General features: G+C 33.6%; 3 protein-coding genes across 6 annotated transcripts in view; 1 reads left to right on the top strand and 2 right to left on the bottom strand.

The window, feature by feature from the left end:
* Positions 1-697, bottom strand: part of LOC126747234 (ankyrin repeat domain-containing protein 13C) — a 41,452-nt gene extending 40,755 nt beyond the window's left edge. For both annotated transcript variants that reach the window (XM_050455752.1, XM_050455757.1), the window contains exons 1-2: positions 579-697; positions 190-231 (exon numbers count right to left, since the gene is read on the bottom strand). In XM_050455752.1, coding sequence (XP_050311709.1) covers positions 190-231; positions 579-687 — 151 coding nt within the window. In that variant the 5' untranslated portion in view covers positions 688-697. The remainder of the gene's footprint in view (positions 1-189; positions 232-578) is intronic.
* Positions 698-10,565: 9,868 nt separating this feature from the next.
* Positions 10,566-24,742, top strand: part of LOC126747248 (DNA polymerase interacting tetratricopeptide repeat-containing, protein of 47 kDa) — a 16,977-nt gene continuing 2,800 nt past the window's right edge. Inside the window, exons 1-3 of one of the 2 annotated variants that reach the window (XM_050455778.1) lie at positions 10,566-10,714; positions 11,706-11,865; positions 11,984-12,101. In XM_050455778.1, coding sequence (XP_050311735.1) covers positions 11,710-11,865; positions 11,984-12,101 — 274 coding nt within the window. In that variant the 5' untranslated portion in view covers positions 10,566-10,714; positions 11,706-11,709. Of the gene's footprint in view, positions 10,715-11,565; positions 11,866-11,983; positions 12,102-24,742 lie in introns of those variants that run through there. The other variant, XM_050455769.1, reaches the window with a different exon arrangement.
* On the bottom strand, positions 10,757-11,564 carry LOC126747309 (peptidyl-tRNA hydrolase 2, mitochondrial-like). Of its 2 annotated transcripts, none has more exons than XM_050455860.1 (3): positions 11,300-11,564; positions 11,075-11,246; positions 10,757-11,020 (listed from the first exon to the last, which is right to left on the bottom strand). In XM_050455860.1, the coding sequence occupies exons 1-3, from the start codon at positions 11,459-11,461 to the stop codon at positions 10,815-10,817; spliced, it is 540 nt and encodes a 179-aa protein (XP_050311817.1). In that variant the 5' UTR covers positions 11,462-11,564; the 3' UTR covers positions 10,757-10,814. The 2 variants fall into 2 exon arrangements, with proteins under 2 accessions (XP_050311817.1, XP_050311824.1); XM_050455867.1 differs by having other exon boundaries at positions 11,084-11,246; positions 11,300-11,558.

Below are 24,742 nucleotides of genomic sequence, written 5' to 3'. Positions count from 1 at the left end.
CAACACAGTTTGAGGAGGCAGAATATGAAAAATTTGACAAATTTGTTTTTGCCTTATAATGCCAAGTAATGAAATATGTTATCAGTATTGATGTGGATTAACTTATAATAACACTGATCAATTATAATGAATAAAACTGTATAGGTTTCCTTCTTCATTATGTACTAATTATTTATTCTACATATTTACCTTTACGGCCAAGCATAACAGCCAAATGTAGAGCAGTATTTCCTGAAAAATTAAGGAAGTTTTAATTAGAGCCATTGAAAATAGAAATCCCTATAATAAATTTCATCTTATCTGGGATTACTGGAGACCCTCCCTTCAAAATTTTTATATGGATTTTTTATATGTTAGAGAGGTTTTCACCAATAAGTTTTAATAAATTAATCATTTTATAACTTATGTATTGTTAATGTTTAAATATTAATGAGGCCGTTTTTGCAAAAATAAATAAGAAAACTGGATTTATAAACAAATCTTTGACAGTTACCTAACCTCACTTAAACAACAAAGTGGTGTTTATACCGAATTCCCTATGGATACGAAGGTATATTTTAAATAATTCCGATGCTTACCATGTTTGTCCTTTTGCCCTATATCGTATTTCCTAATAAAATTGGATAAATTGGGCAAATCGTTGTCAAAAACTGCTTTGTGTATGGGAAATTCTCCAACCTCCTCCATTTTTGTCAAAAGATTTAACTGGGATCCAGAGTTGCCAATACTTAAAATAAGTTTCCCACCAGAAATTACCTATGATCAGTTGTGCAAACCGTTAAACATAAAAACCCCACCATGAGTTGCAGACAGCATTAGATACGGCGATGCTGCCAAAGAAATTGAAAGAAAGAAAGAAAAAAAAAAGAAAATGTGCTATATTACGTAAGAATAATCTTGTGTACAAGCATCCTACAAGCTAAAAAAACAAAACAAAAATACAATTTCAAAAATTGACAAAACAATGAACAAATTTAAACACAAGAAGACAAAACTTTTTGAAAATACTTGAATTAAAGATACTAAATACAACAATCAAATACCAAATAAAAGTAAACTTGTTGACAGAACTAGAGAAGAAAAAAGGAAAAAAAAACTTTCCAACATGTCCAAGGTTAAAACCTATCATTAAAAAAGTCATCCAGGTTATAATATGCCTTAGCCAATAAAAGCGACCTTAATTCTCTTTTAAATTTCTTAACATCCGATATATGTCTAACACATAGAGGAACATGATTGTAAATTTTTTACTTATGTAAATTAATGAGTTTTTGGTAAGGGAAGACGTAGGAATAGGTAACATCATTTACACGACGAGTCAAATGGCCAGTGTCAGAGGGTAGTTTGGGAATTTTCTGAATAAGAGCAGCTGTTTCTAAGATAAAGAGTGAAAAAAGAGTTAGGATTTTTTCAGAAATGAAGAGGGGTTTGCAATCTCTTAACTTAGCAGAACACAGGTATCTAACTGCTTTTTTTTGAATAACAAAGACAATGTTAAATAGCCCCTTATTGGTTAAACCCCAAAAAAGCAAGCCATACCGAATAAGAGATTCAATAAGTGAAAAGTACACTGAACGTGCAACCACCCCTCCCAGCTCTTGTTTTGCCATTCTTACTGCAAAACATCCCGAAGATAATTTCCAGCTAAATGTAAAATATGATCTTCAATGGTAATTCCTAGGAACTTGCAGCACTCTTTATTCTGCAAGAGGGAATTTTCGTCAAACATCAGACCCTGAAGATCGCACTTAAACCCCATAATAGACGTCTTACTTACATTAAACACGAGCCTGTTGGAAGCACACCACCCTGATAAAATCTGAAGGTCTTCAAGGATACAAGTCTTAATACAATCAGAATTTTTATGGCTCCATAGTATGGTGGTATCATCAGCAAACTGAACCACCTTGCCCTGCAGTTTCAATGAACTCAAGTCATCCACATACAGTAAAAATAACAGTGGTCCCAACACTGAACCCTGGGGAGCGCCGCATTTTAGGGATCTAGAAGCAGACAAACGCCCAGACACTGTAACCTTCTGAGTACGATTTGATAGATAGGACTCAAGCCATCGCAACGCTACGCCCCTAAAACCATATTTATTGAGCTTAGATAACAGTATTTCATGATCCACACAGTCAAATGCTTTGGCTAGATCACAAAACACTGCCGCCGATGACTCTCCAGAATTCAAGGACACATAGACGCTCTCCAAAAAGCTAAAAACAGCATCATGAGTCCCTTTACCGGCTTGAAATCCAAACTGATTTGCAGACAAAATGCCATTATGATGTAAAAAGGACAAAATTCTGCTTTTTGCAAGTTTTTCAACTATCTTAGAGAGGGTAGACAAAATAGAAATGGGACGGAAATTACAAGGCTGATCCAAATCTTTACCCTTATGAAGAGGGATAACCACTGACTCTTTTAAACATGAAGGAAAAATCCCAATATGTGAAGAATTGTTTATGGCAGAAACTAAAGCATTTAAGGCTGAATCAGGCAAAAAGAGTAACAACATAGACTTATAACCAAGGATATATAACATAGGACTTATAACATAGGATATCCTTGGTTATAAGTCTATGAGTAACAACATCGAAGATATCCCATCAGCTCCACATGATTTATGATTTTTTAGGCGTTTGATTTCATTTTTTACTTCGGTAAGATCGACAGGATGAAAGAAAAATAAATGCTCAACCGACACTTGTTGAAGATAGTGTAAGGGATCAATGTTACTACGAATGCCCTTGAGCAAGATATTAGGTATATCACAATAATAGTCGTTTAAAATGTCAGGTCTTAACTCCGGTTCAGATACTTTTCTATGGCAATGTCTAAAATCATTAATAATCGACCAACACTCTCTTTCCTTATTTGATGACATATTTAAGCGATCCCTATAATAATTAGATTGTGCTGCTTTAATTGTCTTTCTGTACAGACTACGGTATTTCTGATGATATACAAGGATATTTTCATTTGTGGTATATTTGCACAATTTAGTCAAAAAACGGAGGTTTTTAGCTGAAATTCTAAGGCCTTTTGTAACCCACGATTTTCGTTTCTTAGCTTTAAGCCTCATTTTAGGAAAGCACTGATTGATCTTATCACACAGAACTTGAAAAAATAAAGTAAGTGGGTCAGAAGCCGTTTCAAGTGCATTCCAATTTACCGAAGCTGTAGCAGCAGAAAAAGCATTGAAATTTCTTCTGCTGAAAATTCTTCCAATATAATGAGATGAAGATGATACAGTATTATATGGCATTTTAGCAAGAATAGCTTCATGGTCGAAAATACCAGATGGGAGTACTGTGCATAAAACGTCATCAAAATTTGTACAGAAATAGTCAATTGTAGTTGCAGATGAAGAAGTTATTCGTGTGGGAGAAAGAACGTGCATTTTCAAGTCGTAAGAATTTAAAATACTTAAAAGAGAAGTACGTGGCAAGGTTTCATCAGTGTAGTTGATATTAAAGTCACCAGCCAATATATCCTTAGAGTGTAGGGACAACTGGGATAAAAGAGAATCAAGTTTGTCCAGAAACATAGCAATATCTCCTGTAGGTGGCCTATAAACACAAAGAATATATAAATTAAAACGCTTACAAAAAGAAAGAGAGAATTCAAAAACATTCTCTAACAGAACATTATCATACTTATCAATATTACAAAAATCGTTTCAATTGTTTGCCTAGCCAAGATCATGGTTCCTCCATGTATAGCTTGTTGACGACAAAAATTTGATATAGAAACATAATCAGATATTAAAAAACATTCACTAGGCCTCAACCAGTGCTCAGTCAGAAGTACAATATCAGGAAAATTACATGTGTCCAGCAAAAGATGAAGCTCATCCAGGTACCATCCAGTTGAGTATGAAAATTTTGTTATGTATCTTCATATTTAATAAAACTGCGATTCTTTTTTCTAAATATATTTAACTCAGCTGGCATTAATCAACTGAGAGACCAGAGTACCAGAGTAATATACTCATGTCTCTCTAACATAGGTAATGACGTGGTACGGGTTGTTTGCACGCCAATGATTGCGATTTGTATACAGGGTGTTACTTAAAGGTATGTCATAATTTAAAAGGGACATTCCTGGACCTATTTTAAGTCAAAAAGTTCATATAAACATGGGTCCTAAAATGATTAGTTTTTAAGATACAGGGTGTTAAAGTTTTATTTATTTTTTTAATTATCAATCAATTATAAACAACAAATTCCTCCATGACTTTTGCTGTAAATCTTACCGTTTGGGTGTAAGCGTTAATTAAAAAAACGTCTTTTATGCATAAAATGCATCTTTTAAAATTTCGGAAATAAATCAAGTTAGCTTTGCTCGTTACCAGCAACTGTTTTTTTGTTGTAAACATTATGACACTGACATTAATGATTATTTTTGATTGTGTTGAGTTTGATTTTATTTTCAGTTTTTATTAGGTACATTTTTCAAATATTTATTTTCAAGCTATTTTTTACAAACTGGTGAACAAAAAGCAACAACAATTAAATACAATACATCCATACAGAATTTACAACAAATGTTGGAAATGACCACCTCTTGCCTCTATGCAGGCTTCTGCTCTTCTTCTCATAGAATCACGAACTCTTTCGAAAATTCCAGGCGTGTTTCGTATAGTTTCACATCCGTCAATAATTCTATTTCTTAGTTCTTCTAATGTCAGAATTGGTGTCTGATAAACCAATGTTTTTAGGTGTCCCCACAAAAAAAATCTAGGCTATTTAAGTCAGGTGATCTAGGTGGTCAAAACTGTGGTCCTCCACGGCCTATCTATTTATTTCGGTAGACTCTATTTAAATGCTCACGAGCCAATATGCTAAAGTGGGCTGGAGCACCATCATGCATAAACCAAAGTTGTTGCCGTAACTGAAGAGGAACATCTTCGAGAAGCAAAGGCAAATCATTTTGGAGAAAATTACAATAATTCTGTCCGTTAAGGCGTCCTGGTAAAAAAAAAGATGGTCCAGTTAAATAATCGGATACGATACCGATCCAAACGTTTATTGAAAATTGTTCTTGAAAATGTGTCTCTGTAATCGCATGAGGGTTTTCTTGAGCCCAGTAATGATTGTTATGGAAATTGATTATTGCATTTCTGGAGAAATTAGCTTCGTCCGTAAACAAGATGTTCGCACCAAATTGAGGATTTTCTGTTACTTTTTGGAGATACCATCTACAAAATTGCGTACGCGGTTCATAATCTCTAAGAAGCAATGCCTGAACCCTTTGTATGTGAAAACGATATAACAAAGAATCCCTTAAAATTTCCGATACCGTCTTGTAGCAGATGTTCAATACCATACCAATTTTTCGTGTACTTGTGGTCGGATCCTCTTCGACTGCATGTAGGACAGCCTCTTCAACTGCCGGTGTCCTAACTGTACGGGGCCTTCCCTCGGCAGAATTAGCCTTAAAACTCCCAGATTCAGCCAGACGACGATGAATGTTTATAAATATTCTTCTATCTGGAACAGCCCGATTAGGATACCTTTCTTGATACAAACGCCGCGCCTCCATAGCATTACCATTGGCAAGTCCATAAAGGAAATGCATTTGCGTCATTTCCAAATTAGAATAATCTACCATTTTTTAACTAGTACAATTCACGTTTTAAGATCCAAAGGGTACTAAAAACAAACTGTCAAGAATAATCACTAACGCAAGTGTCATAATGTTTAAAACAACAAAAAAGAATTTCTGGCAACGAACAAAGCTAACTTGATTTATTTCCATAATTTTTAAAGATGCATTTTATGCATAAAATACGTTTTTTTTAATTAACGATTACACCCAAACGGTAAGATTTACAGCAAAAGTCATGGAGGAATTTTTTATTTTTTAATTGATTGATAATTAAGATAAAATAATGATTTTATCTAAGTCAATGGCGTAGTATTTTTTTTGTAAAATTGTATTAAAAATTCATCATAGCTATGCCACTGGTTGATAAAAAAAGTAGGTGAATATCTAAAAAATGTGTTTTTATGCCATAATATCATGTGCCAAAATTCCGTTCAATATTTTAAACCGTATTTGAAAAATTTATTAAAAACGAAAAAAAAAATAAAACTTTAACACCCTGCATCTTACAAACTAAGCATTTTAGGACCCATGTTTATATGAACTTTTCGACTTAAAATCGGTCCAGGAATGTCCCTTTTAAATTATGACATACCTTTAAGTAACACCCTGTATATACTCAAAATTCAAATTCAAAAAGTAGCTTTATTGTCCCAAACAGAGTTATTGAATCTAAGTCAGTAAAACTTAGGAGTTGCAGATATCAAAAAGCAAAATAGAGTAAGAATAATATTTGGTAATCAAAACAAAACATCGTTAAAAAACTCGTCCAATGTATAATATGCCTTAGTAAGTAACAACGTTTTTAAATGCTTTTTAAATCTAATAAAAGAATTAAGTTTTCTTATTTGAACAGGAAAATGATTAAACATCTTTTAACCCTTGTAAATAAAACAACTTCTCACCTGCTCTGAATGTGGAATGGGGAACCGAAGGGTGTATGTAAGACAAGTTCCAAGCGAACTGCCTTCTACAATTTTCTGCTTGTGCTTTTTGAAGACAAAGGGTCAAGATTCTATTTTGCACAAAAAGATGCCGACAAGATACACGACACCTCACTCCACAAGGAGCTTTAATTTCTCTTTTTTGCAAAACAAAAACTGAATTAAAGAGGCAGTGGGCACATGATCCCCAGAAACAAATCTCATAGCGAAGATTATGTGACTCCACAAGGGCATTATAAGCATTTTTTGCAATGTTAACATCTAAGTTCTCAGAAATTATTCTAAGGGAACGCCTGTAGTAGTATGTAGTTCTTCAGAGCAATAACCACCAAAATTAACGCTTTATTGGACACGACCCGATAGATAGGAGCTGAACCAATCCAAAGAAGACCTTCTAAAACCAAATCTCTCAATCTTCTACAACAGTATTCCAGTATTCTGTGATCCACAGTGTCAAAAGCCTTGGATATGTCACAGAACACTACTGCAGCAAATTGGCTAGGTTGGCTATATATATATATATACAGGGTGTTTCCTAACTACTGTACGAAACTATACAGGGTGAATCGTTAGGTCGTTTTATGAAAAAAAGTTCCTATGAATGTCTGTCGGGAGTTGCTTTGTTTCTGAGATACAGGGCGATGAAGGTTCAAAAAAATAACGGTATTTTAAAAATACTATAACTATCCTTAAACCGATTTGGTTGAAATTTGGTGCAGTTATTTGAAATTATAAGACGCTTATTTAGCTGTAACTAGATTGAAATTATTAGGTCCAGTGGCGTGTCAGTGGGCACCACATGCTTGTTGTTGAGAAAAAAACAAGGCCAATAATTAATTGTTTTGCAGCTTTTTATTTATTTTTGTATTTAAGCAACTAAAAATACAACTTTTTCGTATCTTTTCTTATTATCTTCATATCTGGCTTTGTTTTCGAGAAAAAAAATTTTAAGTATCTTTAACTCATTCTAAAAATTATCCATGGACGACAACATGAAATAAAAACCAATTAATTCGATAAACAATTTCGACCTTAATACTTTTGACCTAAGTACATGAGCAAAATGTCCACCCTCCAATGCACGACTTTTGAGTCTCTTGTGTCTTGTTTACTATGATAATAAACATTCAACTTCTACGATTTTTATTATCAGATTTTTGAAATACAACAAAATAACAAATACATTGCTTCTTATGACAAATAATTGGCAAGTCCATTCAAGTACCTCCTTTGTACTTACCTGCTTTGGAGATCAGCTGATAGTGATATAATTGCTATAAGTAAAATTCAGCTGTCAATTAGCAGGGATTCATTACTCCATCATGAATAATTTTACTAACCATGAAATGACCGGCATGCACTTTATTTATGGATTAGCAAATGGAAATGCGGAAGAAGCACGAAGAATTTACCAGGACAGATATCCTAACAGAGTAATTCCATGTGCAAAAACACTTAGAAAACTACATGCAAGTTTATGTGAAACTGGGAGTTTTAATAAAAATATGGGTGGTGGAAGACCAGAAACTATAACAACGCCTGAACTGGAAAAAGCTATAGTTGATGCGATAGAAGAAGATCCTTCCAATAGTATCAGAAAGATTGCACAGCAGCTTGAAGTCAGTTCAAAAACCGTTTGGAAGGTTCTAAAAAGAAACCTCCTGCATCCATATCAGATACAGCCTGTACAAGCTCTACTACCTCGGGATTTTCATCCAAGATTAATGTTTTGCAGGTGGTTGATTCATACGATGCCACACAATAATAATTTCCTACCAAATATTCTATTTACGGACGAGACAAATTTTTCAAGAGATGCTATTATGAACTTCCACAATGATAATTTTTGGGCCGACGAAAATCCCCACGTTATTAGAGAAACTCATTTTCAGCAACAATTTTCGCTGAATTTTCCGTTTGGATAGGAATTATTGGTGACCTACCTAATTGGCCCATATTTTTTACCAGCAAGATTAATAGGTGAATCCTACACGGATCTCTTGCAACACCATTTACCACTTTATTAGAAGAAGTACCCCTACAAGTAAGAGTCAACATGTGGTTTATGCACGACGGGGCTCCAGCTCATTTAAGTGTTCTTGCTCGTCAGCATCTCGACGTCATCTACCCTAATTGCTGGATTGGACGTGCAGGACCTCAAAATTGGCCGGCTCGCAGTCCTGATATGAATCCCCTGGATTACTATTTATGGGGCCATCTGAAGGCTCTTGTTTATAAAACTCCTGTTCTAGATGTGAATGACTTGAGGAATCGGATAATTGTCAATTGCAATATCATAAGGGATACTCCAGGTATTTTTAAGCGTGTCAGACACTCAATGACAAATCGTTTGCAGTCGTGTATTTTATCAGGAGGTGGGCATTTTGCTCATTTACGTTAAGGTCGAAATTGTTTAGCGAATTAATTGGTTTTTATTTCATGTTGTCATCCATGGATAATTTTTAGAATGAGTTAAAGATACTTAAAAATTTTTTTTCGAAAACAAAGCCAGATATGAAGATAATACGAAAAGATATATTTGTGTTCTGCCGGTAACCAGGCCGGATGATGCCGGATGCATCGTGGGGAAGGCGACATCGTGCATTGAAAAGTTTAGATTGTGATTGATAATTTAATATAGTGAAAGTGTCGATTCGGGGAACAGGGTACATATCCGATGGTTTTTCCGAATCTCCAAATCGTGCTGGCAAATTGCCTCGTAGCAGAGCAATCAATTGAACAGAACAAGAATAAAGTGCACCTTAAGATTAAACAGCTGTTTACCATTGCCAACCTAGGAATTAAAAAAAAAATTGGTTGAGCTGACTAGTTAGTTTATTACATGAAAAGTTGACTAGTTTAACAAGTAATAACAAAATGATTTGGCAAAAAATTAACATCTAATCTTAAAATATCTGTTTGTTTATTTTTTAAATCATTTAAGTACATTTGTGTCGATAGCACTGGGAGTTAAATCGGTTGACCGGTGACAGAAGGTTACACGGTAGTTTAAAGCGGTTTAAAACTGGATCACCCACTTATCGATTTAAGCTAAATCGGTTTACGATCGCTAAAGCGGTTTATGGGTGTATTCATGCGAATTATGTTAAACTTTTTTTTATAATTTTACTTTTTTTATAATTTTACTTTTGGATAATAATTTTAACTTGTGTTAGATATTTAGAATATTTATTTTAAATTTTGTTTATATAAGTATATTGCCTCTATGAATTCTAGATAAGAAAAATTAATGTACCCTATGGGAGCTAGATCCTCCTTTGTATGACGTTGCTTTGTCGTCCTGTATACGATTTTGTTGGCAAATAAAGGATATTATTATAAACCTATTTCCACTAAACCACTTTAAGTTGCTCGTATAAACTTGGTAATTAAAAGTACATTTTTTAGCATTGTCAGATCTAGTGGAATTACCCCAAACTTGGTAATTTCTAACTGTTCTGTGGAACTCGTCTGGGATTCCCAGAAAGAAAGATTTGCCCAATGGTGTCTTTTCTGGTGAAAAACTAAATAAAATTGGTAACTTTTTTTTTTAATTAAATTTGGTAATTTTTTGGTATTTTCACGTGGCAACACTGTCTGGTTGAAAATTGTAAATTTCAGGTAACAACAGAAAAACATTTTACAAACACTTTTACATTCATAAATGGAATTAAAGCTGGAAAAGAGCTTTTTACCTAAAAAAGCCTTTGATGTTTTTATTAAGGCAGAACAATGTTACGCAGAAAATGGAGCCAGTAAGAAATCCTCAATATTCTTTATTATTATATTACAAGAGAACCAAAAAAATATGCAGTCTAACGCAATTTTTTTTGTAGTTTCCAATGAACTCCTAGAAACTCTGCATTCGTATTTTGATGAGCCTTTCACAAAAGCCACAGAATTACTGGAAAAAAGTCAAATCACTTGTTACTCGATCCCAGACAATTCTAGAAAAGTCTATGAAGTTGCCACATTTCAAGAACAATTCAGTGTCTTACCGAACATAAACTATTGCCAGTGTGACTTTTTTAAGAATAAAGTTTTAGATTCTCAAAAGAACCTTAGTTGCCCCCATGTACTAGCAGTTTATTTAGCGAAAATTGTGAAAAAAATTAAAAAAGAGACATTATCGGAAAGAGTTTTTCAGGAGTATTTAGGTATGCAACTACACACTTATTTTGATATTGAATCACAGTGAATTCTTTTTTAATATGTTTTATTTATGATAAATAAGAATATTAAATAAATTATTATCACTTAGTACAGTTTCAAATGTCCAGTTATTTTCTCCAATACACTTTTTGGAGCTGGACCAATTGCTATCACAGTTCTTGTCCCAGGGGCCACTTGGGTTTGACCAGCATCTCTTATAATACTACTTAAAACATTTAGTTCTTTTGCTTTTTTGTCCAGATCCAGGAGCTGCTCTTCTGATTCTACCCTTAAAGCAATCTTAGTACCACCTAAAACATGAGAAATGCAACATCACGATTTATATAAATAAGATTATTTCTTACTAGATTTACCATTTTTCAACCAATCCCTCAACAGTGCAGGAGAAGTATTTAAAACATTAGCATAAGCCGCCATGGCTCCATGTCCACACTGAGCGGCCACTTTACCTTTTTGCATCTTAAGGTCATTCCGGACACCAAGGACTAGGCGAACCTCATCGTCAATATTCTCAAACTAATACAATATCCAAAAATTTTTTTTTATCATGAATTTATATTTTAATTTACCTCATATCGTTCTTCCATGCCGTTAGACCAAACAGGTTCCTGTTTAACTTTAGGTTTATGCCAGTTGGGGCGAACTTTTAGCAAAAAGTATGTCGATAGGGCACCTATAAAAGTGCCAGCACCGAAAACTGTTAAATACGAACTGCTGGCAATCAGTCCCATATTGAAAAGTTGTTAAAAAATATCACAGGGCCCCAGTAAGCTCTCGTCTGCTTTAAAAGTTAAATTTTGTGGTTATGTTTATGTCAAATCGAGTTGAGGTTATGTTTATGTCAAATCGTATTGAGGTTATGTTATTTGTTTTTGCATGGCAAGTTTTTTGACGGTTTGGTAAATAATACAAAAACGAAAAAAAAACGAAATACTTTCCGCATGCTTTTGAGGTAAAAACCAGCATTCTTGCTAGAAACATGGATCGAGAAACACAACCGAAAGTGAAAACTCCAATGACAGAGGCCGAAAGGCTGGAATTAGCCAAAAAATTAGATGAAGAACTGGATGAATTCATCAATAACCTTCCCAGGAAGAAATACGAGGATGGATGGCCTGAAGACCGATGGGAAGAGGTAATAAAATAAAAGAATTTGGCTTATGATAGTTCTAACTTATGAATAAAGATAACTTACTAATTTTTAATTTTATACAACTTACCTCAGTTTAATACATGTTATTTTAAATTTACAGGAAATGGCAAAACATCCATTTTTCATGAAAGAAGCTCCAAAGCCAGGTGACAAGTTGCACCCTCTCTATGAGGGCCTACAAAAGTTAAAATATGATCCAGAGGAAAATGAACCTGAAGGTATTACATTTTAACTATTTTGCTTTAACTAAGGCCGGGTTGTACAATCGGCGTTCAACAACAGTTCATAAAGATCTCCAGTTCAGCGGAATTAATCCTTTGTACAATGTTGGTTCAAACGATAACCAGCGGTTCATCTTAAGCATCCAATTTGGAGCTTTCAAAGGGAGTTCAAGCAAATTTTTGAGATTAAATTAGTATTTAGTATATCATTTTAATATTTTTTATTTATGTAAATACCGCCTTTCAATAACTATTGTGTTTGGTAAGGTGCTAATTTATTAGTTACTTGGTACCCTAGATTTAGTTTACAAACCAACTATTTGGGAAGATATTACAGATGACGAAAATTTTCTGGAATTAGTAAATAAAATTGTACACCCTAGATCATCACAGGTGTACAGGGATAGACTGGATCATTTGAACATTCAGGATGATAAAGAATTTAAGGCTAGATTTAGGTTGGAAAAGCAAGCTGTAAGATTCATAGTAGATAGAATTTCTGAACAAATTTCACTGGTTACAGACAAGTATGATGATTTGTATTAGTTCAATTACACTATTTATAGACTTTAAAAATACCTGTAGATCTTAGATAGTGGATCTTTGATAAAGATTTAAAGTTTTCTGACCATATAATAAAGTTAAATAAAAAACTTGCTTCTGGCTGCTTCTCTGTTAGGGCAGCCGTTCATGAACTGGGGAGAGATGTTGCTCGTGATGTGTACTTTGCTTTGTTCGAGTCGCATTTAAGGTATGCTCTTCCATTTTGGGGTGCATGTTCAAATTATCTGTTTCAGTCTGTTTTTGTGCTGCAAAAGAGGGCTGTCAGAAGTTTATTTAGGGCCCATTCTAGAATGCATTGTGGTAATCTTTTCAAAGAGAGCCGTATTTTGACCCTACCATCATTATTTATTTTGGAAACTGCATGTTTAATATTCAAAAATAAGAACAGTTTTCCAATCCGACATCACAGTTATCCTACCAGACAGATTAATAATATTCCCCTTCCTATTCCTCATTTTACATCTATCAAAGATTCATTTATATATCGCGGTTTAATGATTTATAATCACATTAGCGTGGAATTAATAAGTGTTCAGTCTTTGCGCCAGTTTCGTTGTAAACTGAAGTCATATTTGCTTCTAAAAGCCTTTTATTCGATTGAAGACTTTTTTAAGGCTGAGGATGTTGTGTAGTAGATGCTAAGCTTTTAATCTGTTAATTTTAATTTTGAACATACCTTTATGTGTCCCTTTATCTCTGCTACCTTTGTCTACATGCATGTATTTTATTTTATAAAGATTTTGTTTGTAACATTTTCTCTTGCATTTTTTTTAGGCATTTTATATGTTGTATAAATTTTTTATATTTGTTTTTTAAAATCTGATTTGATTGTATTTATTTTCTGAAGCTTTGTCAATAAAATTCGTGTACATGTACCAAATTTTCGACAATAAAGTACTTGAAAAAAAAAAAAAGAAAAAAGATAGAATATCGTCAGCATTTTTGCTTTCAATCTGAATAACAATTGATTTTAAAAATTTTACAATATTTAAGATTAAAAATGATTTAAAACAAGTTAAAAAAACCTGCCATAGCATCAGTGTCATATTTTGATGTTAATCCTGTAAGTTGGCTCCCTAATATTTCATGGATTTCACTCTCGCTTGCAGTTATTGTTATAAATTTTTGCTTGGCCCTTTTTTTATATTCTCATACTTATTTTTTAGAAATGTAACAGTTCTAAGACGCTTTCCGCTTTCGTTGTCTCTTTACTAAATTAATAAGAACATCACATTCCTATTTCACCTCCATTTTCTTCTATCACAGAGAAATTGCTTGCCCTATTTTTTTTCTCCATGTCAGATAAGTAGACCCAAACGGTTTGGTAAGCAGCAAGGCGGCACAAAAATAATTCTAAAAAAAATACTTATAATCGGCAACATACAAAAAACAAAGTAAATGAATAAATAAAAAGTAGTAGTCTTTAAATAGAACCTAGTTTAACTAAACTTGTACTGGAACAACACACGAACCTCTGAACTACGTTCAACGAAGAACTGCAGTTTAGTAGAACTTAAGTTGAACCACTGCTTGTACAACCGGGCCTTAGTAATGCACGATTAAAACAATTGGCAGGACATTTATATTTGTAACACTTCTTTTTTAATGTTTAATTTTTTTATAGTAAAAAATATATTAAAATACTTTTTTTTTCAAATTAAGATTTAATGTATGACAATATGAATTCATAATTACTTGTCAATATAAATATATTAGTATTACTATTTTTATCTTCAAACGATACAATTGGTATTCTGGAAATGTCTACTATGACAAAACATTTAATTTGTAATAAGTTCTTGTTGCCCGATTTAAATATAGAAAAAACTCAAGGTGGACAAAAAGTGCGTTCGCGTAAATTTAATAGGAATATTTATGCCAAAAATATTTGGGTGTGCGGGTGTGATACGTCTAATAAGCTATTTTGCTTTATGTGTGTTTTATTTGGAGGAGAGGAATCCTGGTCTCGATGTAATCTTGTTCACGTATGGGAGAAAATGAAAACACATGAAAAATCCAAGGTACACATGAACAATATTTTCAATTTTTCTATTCTTGGTAAATTTAATATAAAAACTCAGTTAAACTAGGCATACCGGAGCCAACTTATTTATATTATAAAAAATAGATATGTGTTAAATCAAATTATAAATTGCATTTGTTTTTGTGGTGCATTTGAGTTGGCTCTCAGAGGCCACAATGAAAAAGAGACATCCGAAATAAAGGAATATTTCGGGATTTAATTAATTTTAGCTCAGAATTAGACAAAACGCTTAAGGATCATATTCAAAAATCAACAGTTTTTATAATACAAAATGAGCTTCTAGAGTGTATGTTAGATGTATATCATGAAGAGGTGACAGAAGAAATAGGGAACTCTCCGTTTGTGGCTGTTATCGCCGACGAAACCACTGACGTTGCTTGTGAGTTTCAACTCGTAATTGTTTTTAGATACTTGCATGCTGGTAAACCTGTTGAAAGATTCTGGAATTTTTACAATCCAAAACACCATGATGCTGAATCAATCTCCCAGTGCATACTTCAAGTTTTGGACCCTTTACTTAAAGATCACCCCAATAAATTAATTGCGCAAAGTTATGATGGAGCATCGGTTATGAGTGGATGTTTGAATGGAGTACAAGCAAAAATTAAAGTAAAATACCCTTTGGCTAATTATATTCACTGCTATGCACATCAAGTAAATTTAATAATGGCCAGTGCGACTTCCATTAATTCCGAGACTTGAATTTTTTTTGCAAACTTGACTGGGTTATGTTCCTTTTTTTCTGTTTCTCCTCAAAGAACCAAAATGATTTGGATTGGATGAAGTTATTGAGAAAATATTACCGCGCTCATCTCAAACTCGCTGGAATTTCCAATCAAGAGGAATAAATACTGTTTATGAAAATAGACAAGATTTAATTACTGTAATGGAAATTATCGAAACAACATCACGCGATAACACCTCAGTTAATCAAGCCAGTGGAAATAAGTTGAAGTTGCAAAGTAAAAATTTTGTTTTCTGGCTATCAATTTTCCATAAAATTATGCCTCATGCAGAAGTAATTTTTAATCAGTTACAAAAAGAATGTACGGATTCGGTAAAAATAAAACAAGACTTACACAACTTTGAAAGAGCAATACAACTTATTAGGGATAATATGGACCAAATTATTCAGGAAATTGAAATAACTACAACATCACAAGGTGAAGGAGAACCACAATCAAAGAGATTGCGTACCTCTGTAGTAGAAAATACTAAGAAGCAAACAGCTTTAGAAATCTGTGATGCAATTTTGATGCAAATAAAATTAAGATTTAATTTCACTGGACACTTAGTGGCTACAAATTTATTTGCCCATGAACAATTTTCCGTGTATAGAGAATGTTTTCCAGAGAAGTACCTAGAAGAAACATGTAGAGAATTTTCTTTTTTAAATAAAAATAGGCTTAAAACAGAATTGCAAGTTTTATATGAAAGAGAGGAACTAAACTCAATTTCAGGATCTGAGGCTGTGCCACTCTTGGTGTTATTAAACGAAGACTGCTTAAAATGTACCTTTGAGGAGACCATACAATTATTAAGTGCCCTGGCAACCATGCCTATGACGACACCGGAAGCAGAAAGGTGTTTTTCAATGTTAAAAAGAATTAAAACTTTTCTTAGAAACACAATGAAAGAGGAAAGACTCAGTGCGCTAGTTATGTTATCCGCAGAGAAGCAATTTGTTAATTCAATTAAGGACTTTAATAATAAAGTAATCGACAAATTTGCTAACAAAAAAGAACGAAGAATGGGCTTTATATATCGTGTACTTTAAGTAAAACAATTCAGTTTAATTGACTATTATATTATATACTTTTTTTGAGTTACTGATTTTTTTGAGTTATTAAAAACAATAAAATTACTTATTTGTGTACCTTACTGTAAATATGGAAAACTGTATGTTGCCTGTGACCTAAAGTATTGACATTTCCATGTAGTTTTGGTAAGTTCATTTCCTTAAATTTCAAATTTTATGTTTTTTTTTAAATGTATATTTTTATCTACAAAAAAAATAGAAAACTTATTGCGTTATAATTTTGATAATAAAATGTAATAATTTCGATCACTCGTTCGGTCATGATAAAATTAGATCAAGGTTTGGCCCTACCACCCTGAACTGTCACGAGCCGCCACTGGGTTTGAGGATGAAATGTTTATACTGAAGTATTATTTACACTTTTCATTCTTTAAGTCAAAGTAAGATATCTTTTATTTAAAAAACTACTTATCACAACTAATAACATCTATGAGTCACAGTACATAAGTTGAAAAACATAAATAGACTATTTTGAAGATTAACAAACTTTTTAAAACACCAACTAGAATCTATGATCTAAAAAGTTTTGAACTGTATATGGTTCTAAATCAATTAAATTTTTGCTTTAAAATGGTTAATTTTGAGTTCTAATTTCACTTCATCAGGGATCTTATTAAAATATGTTATAAAAGAATAAGTGGAACATCTGTTGCACTGAGCCTGTGAGGTGGAAAATTGATGCCTGTATAAGAGATAGGAATATTGTCATGTGGTTTATACTCTAAAAATTGATACTTATTTTTGAACAGAAACATCAACCACTCATATACATAGGTACAATCCAGCAAGTTTGAGAAGCTAAAGATCTCTAATTCTTCCTCTACATGTGTGTGTTTTCTTTGAAGCTTGAACATGGTCTGTGTAGCCCTTGTATGAGCAAAGTGTAAGTGCTTGTCAAATAAACAAACTTCAAATGTTCTATATTTAAATAGTTTGACATTACTTTAAGGAGTAACAAACAGTGTTGACCCTTCTGCAAAGATTTACCAAATGCTCAGTCCAGTCCAGATTCTGATTGAAATGGATGCCTAAGAATTTTGTAATTTTTGCAAGCCTTAGACACAACTTGATTATTAATTAGATCCTCATCAGGAATCTCTGTTTCTTTTTTTGGTATAAAAGCGGACAAAATTATTCTTATCATTGTTCATAACCAGTTTGTTCTCTAAAAACCAATGCTGTGCCGTTTTTAATTTTTGAGAAGAGATATCAAGGATTTCTGAGAGAGCTACTGCTATTGTCAAATGTTTCGAGTGGTCAGCAAAATTTACAAGGCATGATTGATCATTTAGTAACTCATTGGATAAGTTAGTTACACTAAAAATAAAAGAATTGGTCCCATAACAATGCTGTGGTGAAAAACCCCATCCTCTGAAGTACCTCCCTTTCATCCCTTTAAATAACTATATCTTTTGCTGGATGTTAAGTATGTAGGACTCTAACCATTTTAAAGCTGGGCCATAACCTGATTTGTCAAGTATAGTTTAATAGTTTATGCTATTAAAGGCCTTGGACAAATCTAAAAAATATGTACCCATAGAGATGTTTCCATCTTCCAAGCCCTTTAAGATTTTCTCAACAAAATTGTATGTGGCTTTTTCAACAGATCTTCCACAGAGATAACCATGCTGAAATTTACTTTTTTAGGTTCTCAGCATAGAAAAACTGCAGAAGCCTTGAGCACACAGCAATCTGAAATATTTTTGAAAATGCTGGTGGTAAACTCTTGGGTCTATAGTTTTCGCGCAAAGATTTATCCCCTTTTTGATATGAAGGATATACCAAAGCTAATTTTAATTGATTGATTGAGGAAAAGTGCCATACTCAAAGGATTTTGTTAATTATGTGACACAGAAGTTCTGTAGCTTCCTCAGCACCAAATTTTAAGAAATTTTCTGGAATTTCATTATAACCTGCACCATTCTTGTTTTTCAAATTTGAGATTATTTTTAAAATTTCAAATGGTGTCATTAGTGTTAATTTTTTTTTGTAAGAAAAGCTTTTTTATTTAGTCTTTATTATTTAATAAATTTGATTCTGGCTTAAGTACTAATCCGTTGAAATAAGAGCCAATTTTACTGGTTTCCATAGGTATTTGTGAGGTCTGGTCAATTCATACAATATCTCTAACACTGAAAATCTCTCTCAAAATCTTGATATAGCGAGATTCTATAAAAAGAGAAAAAATATAAGTGAGTCTGAATCTTGTATAAAATTTGATTAAAATTTTAATTTTATTGTTTTTCAAGAAAATTCATCTTTTGATTTTATTAATCTCGAAAATTATTTTTTGGTGGTATGATATGAATACTCACAATTTCTGATTATTTGGGGGAGAACTGCTGCCTGGCTTCCTCCCCATATAGAGGGGTTCATAATTGTTTAATTGTGTCACTGGAGAGTACTAGTGGACTGTACTAATTTACTTTTTATGTTTATCAAAGGACAACATCTTATATGGCGCTGAACCAATTAACTTAATAAATGAAACAAAACTTTTACAATTCAAAATATGCTCATTTATCAGATCTGAAGATTATTCATTAAAGCAGTTGTAAACTATGGATTGTCTTTGATGTCTTTCTGTATACTTAATTTAACCTTATTTACACTGACTTTGCTTCTTAGCAGGTAACTTCACTCACTTCTTACTAAATACTAACAATATTGCTTATACTCTAATCACAATGGGTTAAAGGCTTTAACCTATTATGTCAACACACGACCACCGAACTCATAACTAGCGAAATACTACAAGTAGTTTTAAGTGGGTTTAGAGTATAAGGGTACTTACGGACCTTCCTAGGTCACTAAAGGTGTAAAGAGAGAGAGAGAAAGAGAAAAACTCGTCTTGGGGATATAGGGAAAATTTCCGTGAGCAACTTCTCACTCTGATAGCGACTACGACTCGCGACTTGTCTCACACACTACATCTCAGGGACAGTGACTCAACCTGACTTCTACAGCAACTGAGATTGAGTGTATTTTAACTAAACTTTGACCGTGTGACTTTTTAACAACTTGTTTTACTTAGTGGGTGTAAAAATGCTCAAAAAGTGCATTTTTCATCAACAAGGGATGTGAAAAAGGGGTTAAGATCTAAGAGCCTGACAGTTTCATCGCAATTTATGGGTTATATTTGTGGTCTTTAAAAATTTGAAGCGTTTAAAAGTAACCACTTCAAATTAATTATTTTCTGATCTGTGGGAACCTTCTAAGGATCGATGATGCCCTTAAAGTTATGAACATAAACCAAATAAAAATAAATACACCTTGACAGAAGATGACAGAAAATGGTGTTGTTGGATATTTCCCAACACTGATGTAAAAACTTCGGTGTTTGCACTCCATGAGAAAGTTTGCCCTAGACAACTCCAGATTCATATCCTACTTTAATAGATATCGCAAAATTTACCGCGATACAGTAAAATTGGCAAAAAACTCATACTACTCAAGTAAAATAAACCAATCAAGAAATAAGTTTAGAGAGTCTTGGAAAATTGTTAATGACTTACGAGGCGAACGTTTCCCCCTTCTGTTTCTAATAGCACGGTGTCGGCCGAAACACTCAATCATTTTTTCCAGGGTGTTGCTTTGGGTCTATCAATATTATTGCCTCAGTCTGTTAGAGATCCGCGCTCATATTTACACAACATTAAGGTGCCTGAAACATTTTTATTTAGACCAACAGATTCTAGTGAAATAATGGAAGCTCTATCCTCAATGAAAAATAAGAACTCCTCTGGATGGAATGGGCTGTCACTAAAGGTCCTAATAGCGCTACCGCTACCAACCCTTGATTCTTTGGCTGAGGTGATAAATGTTTCACTTTCAAGTGGGTCCTTTCCACATTTACTCAAGGATGCCTTGATTATACCATTATTTAAGGGTGGAAACTATGATGACCCATCAAATTTCAGACCCATAGCCCTGCTTCCCACGCTTGCCAAGCTTGTAGAGAGATTGGTAAAAACTAGGATGGTGGAATTTCTGAATCGGCATAATGTTCTTAACCATTAGCAATTTGGATTCCGGACGAAACTGGGTACATCTGATGCTATTTTCAATTTTTTGGAGAGTCTGTACATGGGGTTGAACGCTGGGGAGAGTGCGGCGGCGGTGTTCTGTGACTTATTTAAGGATTTTAAGGACGTTTGACTGTGTAAATCACAGAATACTTCTGCACATCTGATTACAACTGTTTCTGCAGAAGTTAGAAACCTATGGGTTCAGAGGTGTTGCTCTCGACTGGTTTCGTTCTTACCTATCTGGAAGAACACAAAGGGTATTCTTTGACAATGATATGTCATCCTGTCTGGATATGGATGCGGGTGTATCCTAAGGTTCTGTTCTTGGACCAGTATTATTCCTGCTATATGTCAATGATTTCTCTCAAATTCCAATTAGGGGCAAATTTACTATCTTTGCGGATGACACAACAGTACTTTGGCATGACACTAAGAGGTTAAAGAATATCGTTGATGAAGATTTAATTCTTGTAAAGTCATGGTGTGAATCTAATAGATTAACTTTTAATATTTCTAAAACTAATATTTTAACTTTTAAATGTAACCTTGGAACTGTCACTTTGCAAAATGAAACAATAAGTCCTTCTGAAACATGCAAATTTTTGGGCCTGACGATTGATAAGCAATTAAAATTTGAAAATCATATCTCCTCTTTAAGAGGGAAGTTATCATCCAACTGTTATGCTATTAGAGTAATAACACATTCTCTGGGACTTGATGTGGCTAAAATTGCCTACCATGCTCTTATTGAGTCTCATCTGAGATATGGTATTGTGTTTTGGGGTGTGTGGTCTCAGTTGTTCAGCTCTCTATTTATTTTGCAAAAAAGAGCCATACGCTACATGTATGCAGCTCCCTTTCGTAGCCCCTGTAGGCCATTATTTTTAAAACACTCTGTCCTGACATTGCCATGTCTTTTTATTTTAGAGACTGTCTTTTTCACAAAAAATATCGCCATCAGCTTGGCTCCCCCCTCCTCGGGTTACAATCTCCGAACAACCTTCTCTTTACCTCTGCCTATCCCAAAAAGTGAGCAGATTAAGTCCTCTTTTGTGTACGAGGGCAGAAGGCTTTTTAACCACCTACCCCTTTATATAAGGCTAATAAATTGTGAAAAACGTTTTAGGAAAAATATAAAGAAACTTTTGCTTGCTAAAGCATTTTATTCTCTAGACGAGTTTTTAAATACAATTTTTTGACAGTGAAGAGTTTTGCGCAGCGTAATGTGACTTCTTACTACCTTTTCTTTGGGTGTGTTCTATATTCTATGTATGTAAGAATTGTTAAAATTTTTGTGAAAGATTATGTTGTCAACTATCTTTAAGGTCTTATATAGTGCTTTGTTAACAACAGATGATGTTACGTAACAATAAAGCTATTTTTGACTTTTGACTTGACATTTTTTGTTTATGTAATCAGTTTATTACGATAGTTTTTTATTCTGTAATTTTTTCAAAACTTCAGTATTTACCAAAATTTTTTTTGCCTTTTACCTCTGTGGTCTTTATGAAAGTGAATAATCCATTTGTTATCGATGGGTTGATCTTTTTTAACTTATTGTTCACTGTGACCTCATAAAATTACTCATTGACCAAATTAATAAGTAATGTAAAGTTAATAAGTTGTGCAAGTATACAACTAATGCAAACATTATTCTTTATCATCAGAAATATCGTAGTCTATACAGAAAGACGATAAAAGCAGCAAATGTTAAATATTATAGTGACCGCTTAAATGTGTCCTCAAATAGGCAGAGAGAATGTTGGTCAATTATAAATGACTTCAGGCATTCTCACAAGAAAGTTTCAGAACCACAAGTAAGACCAAATAGTTTAAATGATTATTACTGTAATATTCATCAATCATTTATTGCTCAAGGATGTGAATACTAATATTGATCCTTTGCATTATATTCAACAAGTGTCAGTTCAAAATTTTTTTTCTTTTATCCTGTTAGCCTTACTGACTTTAAGGATGCAATTAAGAGCTTAAAAAACCATAAATCAGCTGGAGCTGATGGAATATCATCAAAATTACTACTCCTTTTGCCTGACTCAGCATTGAATGCCTTAGCTTCTGCCATAAACAATTTCTTTCATAATGGCATCTTTCCAGCATGTTTGAAAGAGGCAGTGGTTATCCCTCTTTATAAGGGTGGAGATTTGAGTGAGCCTTGTAATTTCCGTCCAATTTTTATATTATTTACCCTCTCCAAGATAGTTGAAAAACTTTTTTTTTACAACATAATTGCATTTTATCTGCAAATCAGTTTGGATTTCAAATGGTAAATGATTTGGGTTCATTAAAACTGCAAGGAAAAGTGGTTCAGTTTTCTGATAATACCACCATTTTATGGAATCATAAAGATTCTGATAATGTTAGAGCCCAGGTTTTTAACCCTTAAAAGCATGAATTTTTTCTTTTAAGTTAATTTATGTGTAATAATGTTGTTAAGGATCAAAGAGGCCAGGAAAATTAATAAAAACATTTTAAGGAAAATATTATTATTTTTATTTTGAAAAAACTGATTGTTGCCAAATGGCTACATTATGACTACATTACTTAAGTGCTAAATGTATTCATTATGAAATTTTTTGAAACAATTGTTGTTTTTATTTAGGCATAAAGCGACACCCCATTTTTCACATTTTGTGCGGGTAAAGCCTTTACCACAGATGTAAATAGCTCCCCGCGGAGCTATTTACATCTGTGGCTTTACAGTTAGGGTACTTGCATCTCATTTTTAGATTTTCAATGACGGGCCAATGAGCAACTTGATCTGTGCGTACTTCTTTTGGAGGCACATGTTGTGTTGGTCCTCGACTGCGCTTCGCCGCTATTTCATTTTCGACACTACTGCTTGGCACGCTTATTAGGTGCACCCTTCCCTACATTGCATAAACATTTTGCAATCTCGGCCCTAAAGTCTGCCTGATTTAGAGTTTTTTTTTTCCTTTTTCTTGGTATACCCTTTTGTACAAAAGCCAAGCATTTACAATGGTAAAATCCGAGAAATGATAGAATATTCTTATGTACCATTTTCGACTTTTTCTTTGTATTTTATATCGTCCCATCATGCTGTCTAATAAATCTACCCCGCCCATGTGCCTGTTATATTCTCGAATTACATATGGGCAGTCTATTATTTTCTTTATTTCTATCTATTATTCTTCTTTATTTTCTTCTCTTTTCTGTCATATCTGTTGACTTTTGTGAAGGGTTCTTTCCCTGCAAAGGAAGAGATCAGAGCCCCATACTTATTGTCTTTCCATATTACGTTGGAAACGTCAACTCCATCAATGGTTGAAACATATTCCTCATGCCTTGCAGTACCCCGGGGGAACTTTTTTAGAGCGGCTTCCGTAGAAAGTTTGCAGTCCGTTACCCTATTGCGCCTAACTGTACCCAATGAATAAATACCTTCCTTGGCAAGATATACCATAAGCGGAATGCTGGTGTAGTAGTTGTCATGATATAAGCGAAAGTTTTATTGTCGTGGTATAATTCTTGATAATCTGACCGCAATATTACCAGTAGAACTCACATCAGGTTCGTTATTCTGCCTTTGTAAGTTATCCTGACCTGTCTAGATTTCAAATCTAAATGCATAGCCTGAGATCCCCGCCAATACGAAAAATTTGAAGCCCCATTTATGAGGCTTCATAGGCATATATTGCTTCATATAATGCCTTACTTTGGTAGAGCACATTTGCTCATCAATGCTGCTCTAGTGATACAGAGGAAAATTTTTCATTCAAATAATCACATAAAGGTCTTATTTTGTGAAGTCGGTCATGACCGGGTTGATCTCTAGGTACAAAGCTTTGATTGTCATTGAATGTATTGGCGAATCTGTTCAAATTTATTTACACTCATGGCATTTCTCACTTGTGGAAATTCTAAATCTTCACTCCAGAATGACCGGGAATTAGGCATATGGACTAAGGACATATATACTAGTATTCCTACATACTGCCGGATGTCAACATCTGTAAATGTCGGAGGCCTTTCTGGTTTTGCTTGAAAACTATAAAGATTCGTTTGTTGTACAATCTTGTTTATTAGATCTTCAGAAAAAAAATTGCTAAAAAATTGATACGGGGTGTCCAGCTGCATGATGTTATCATCAAGTTTTGTATTTCCGTGAACGCGTAACTGATCCTCATTTAGCTCCAAACACTTC

Source organism: Anthonomus grandis, chromosome 2, assembly GCF_022605725.1.
Source record: "Anthonomus grandis grandis chromosome 2, icAntGran1.3, whole genome shotgun sequence".
In the NCBI taxonomy this organism is placed as follows: Eukaryota; Metazoa; Arthropoda; class Insecta; order Coleoptera; family Curculionidae; genus Anthonomus; species Anthonomus grandis.
This window is presented reverse-complemented; position numbering and strand designations above follow the sequence as displayed.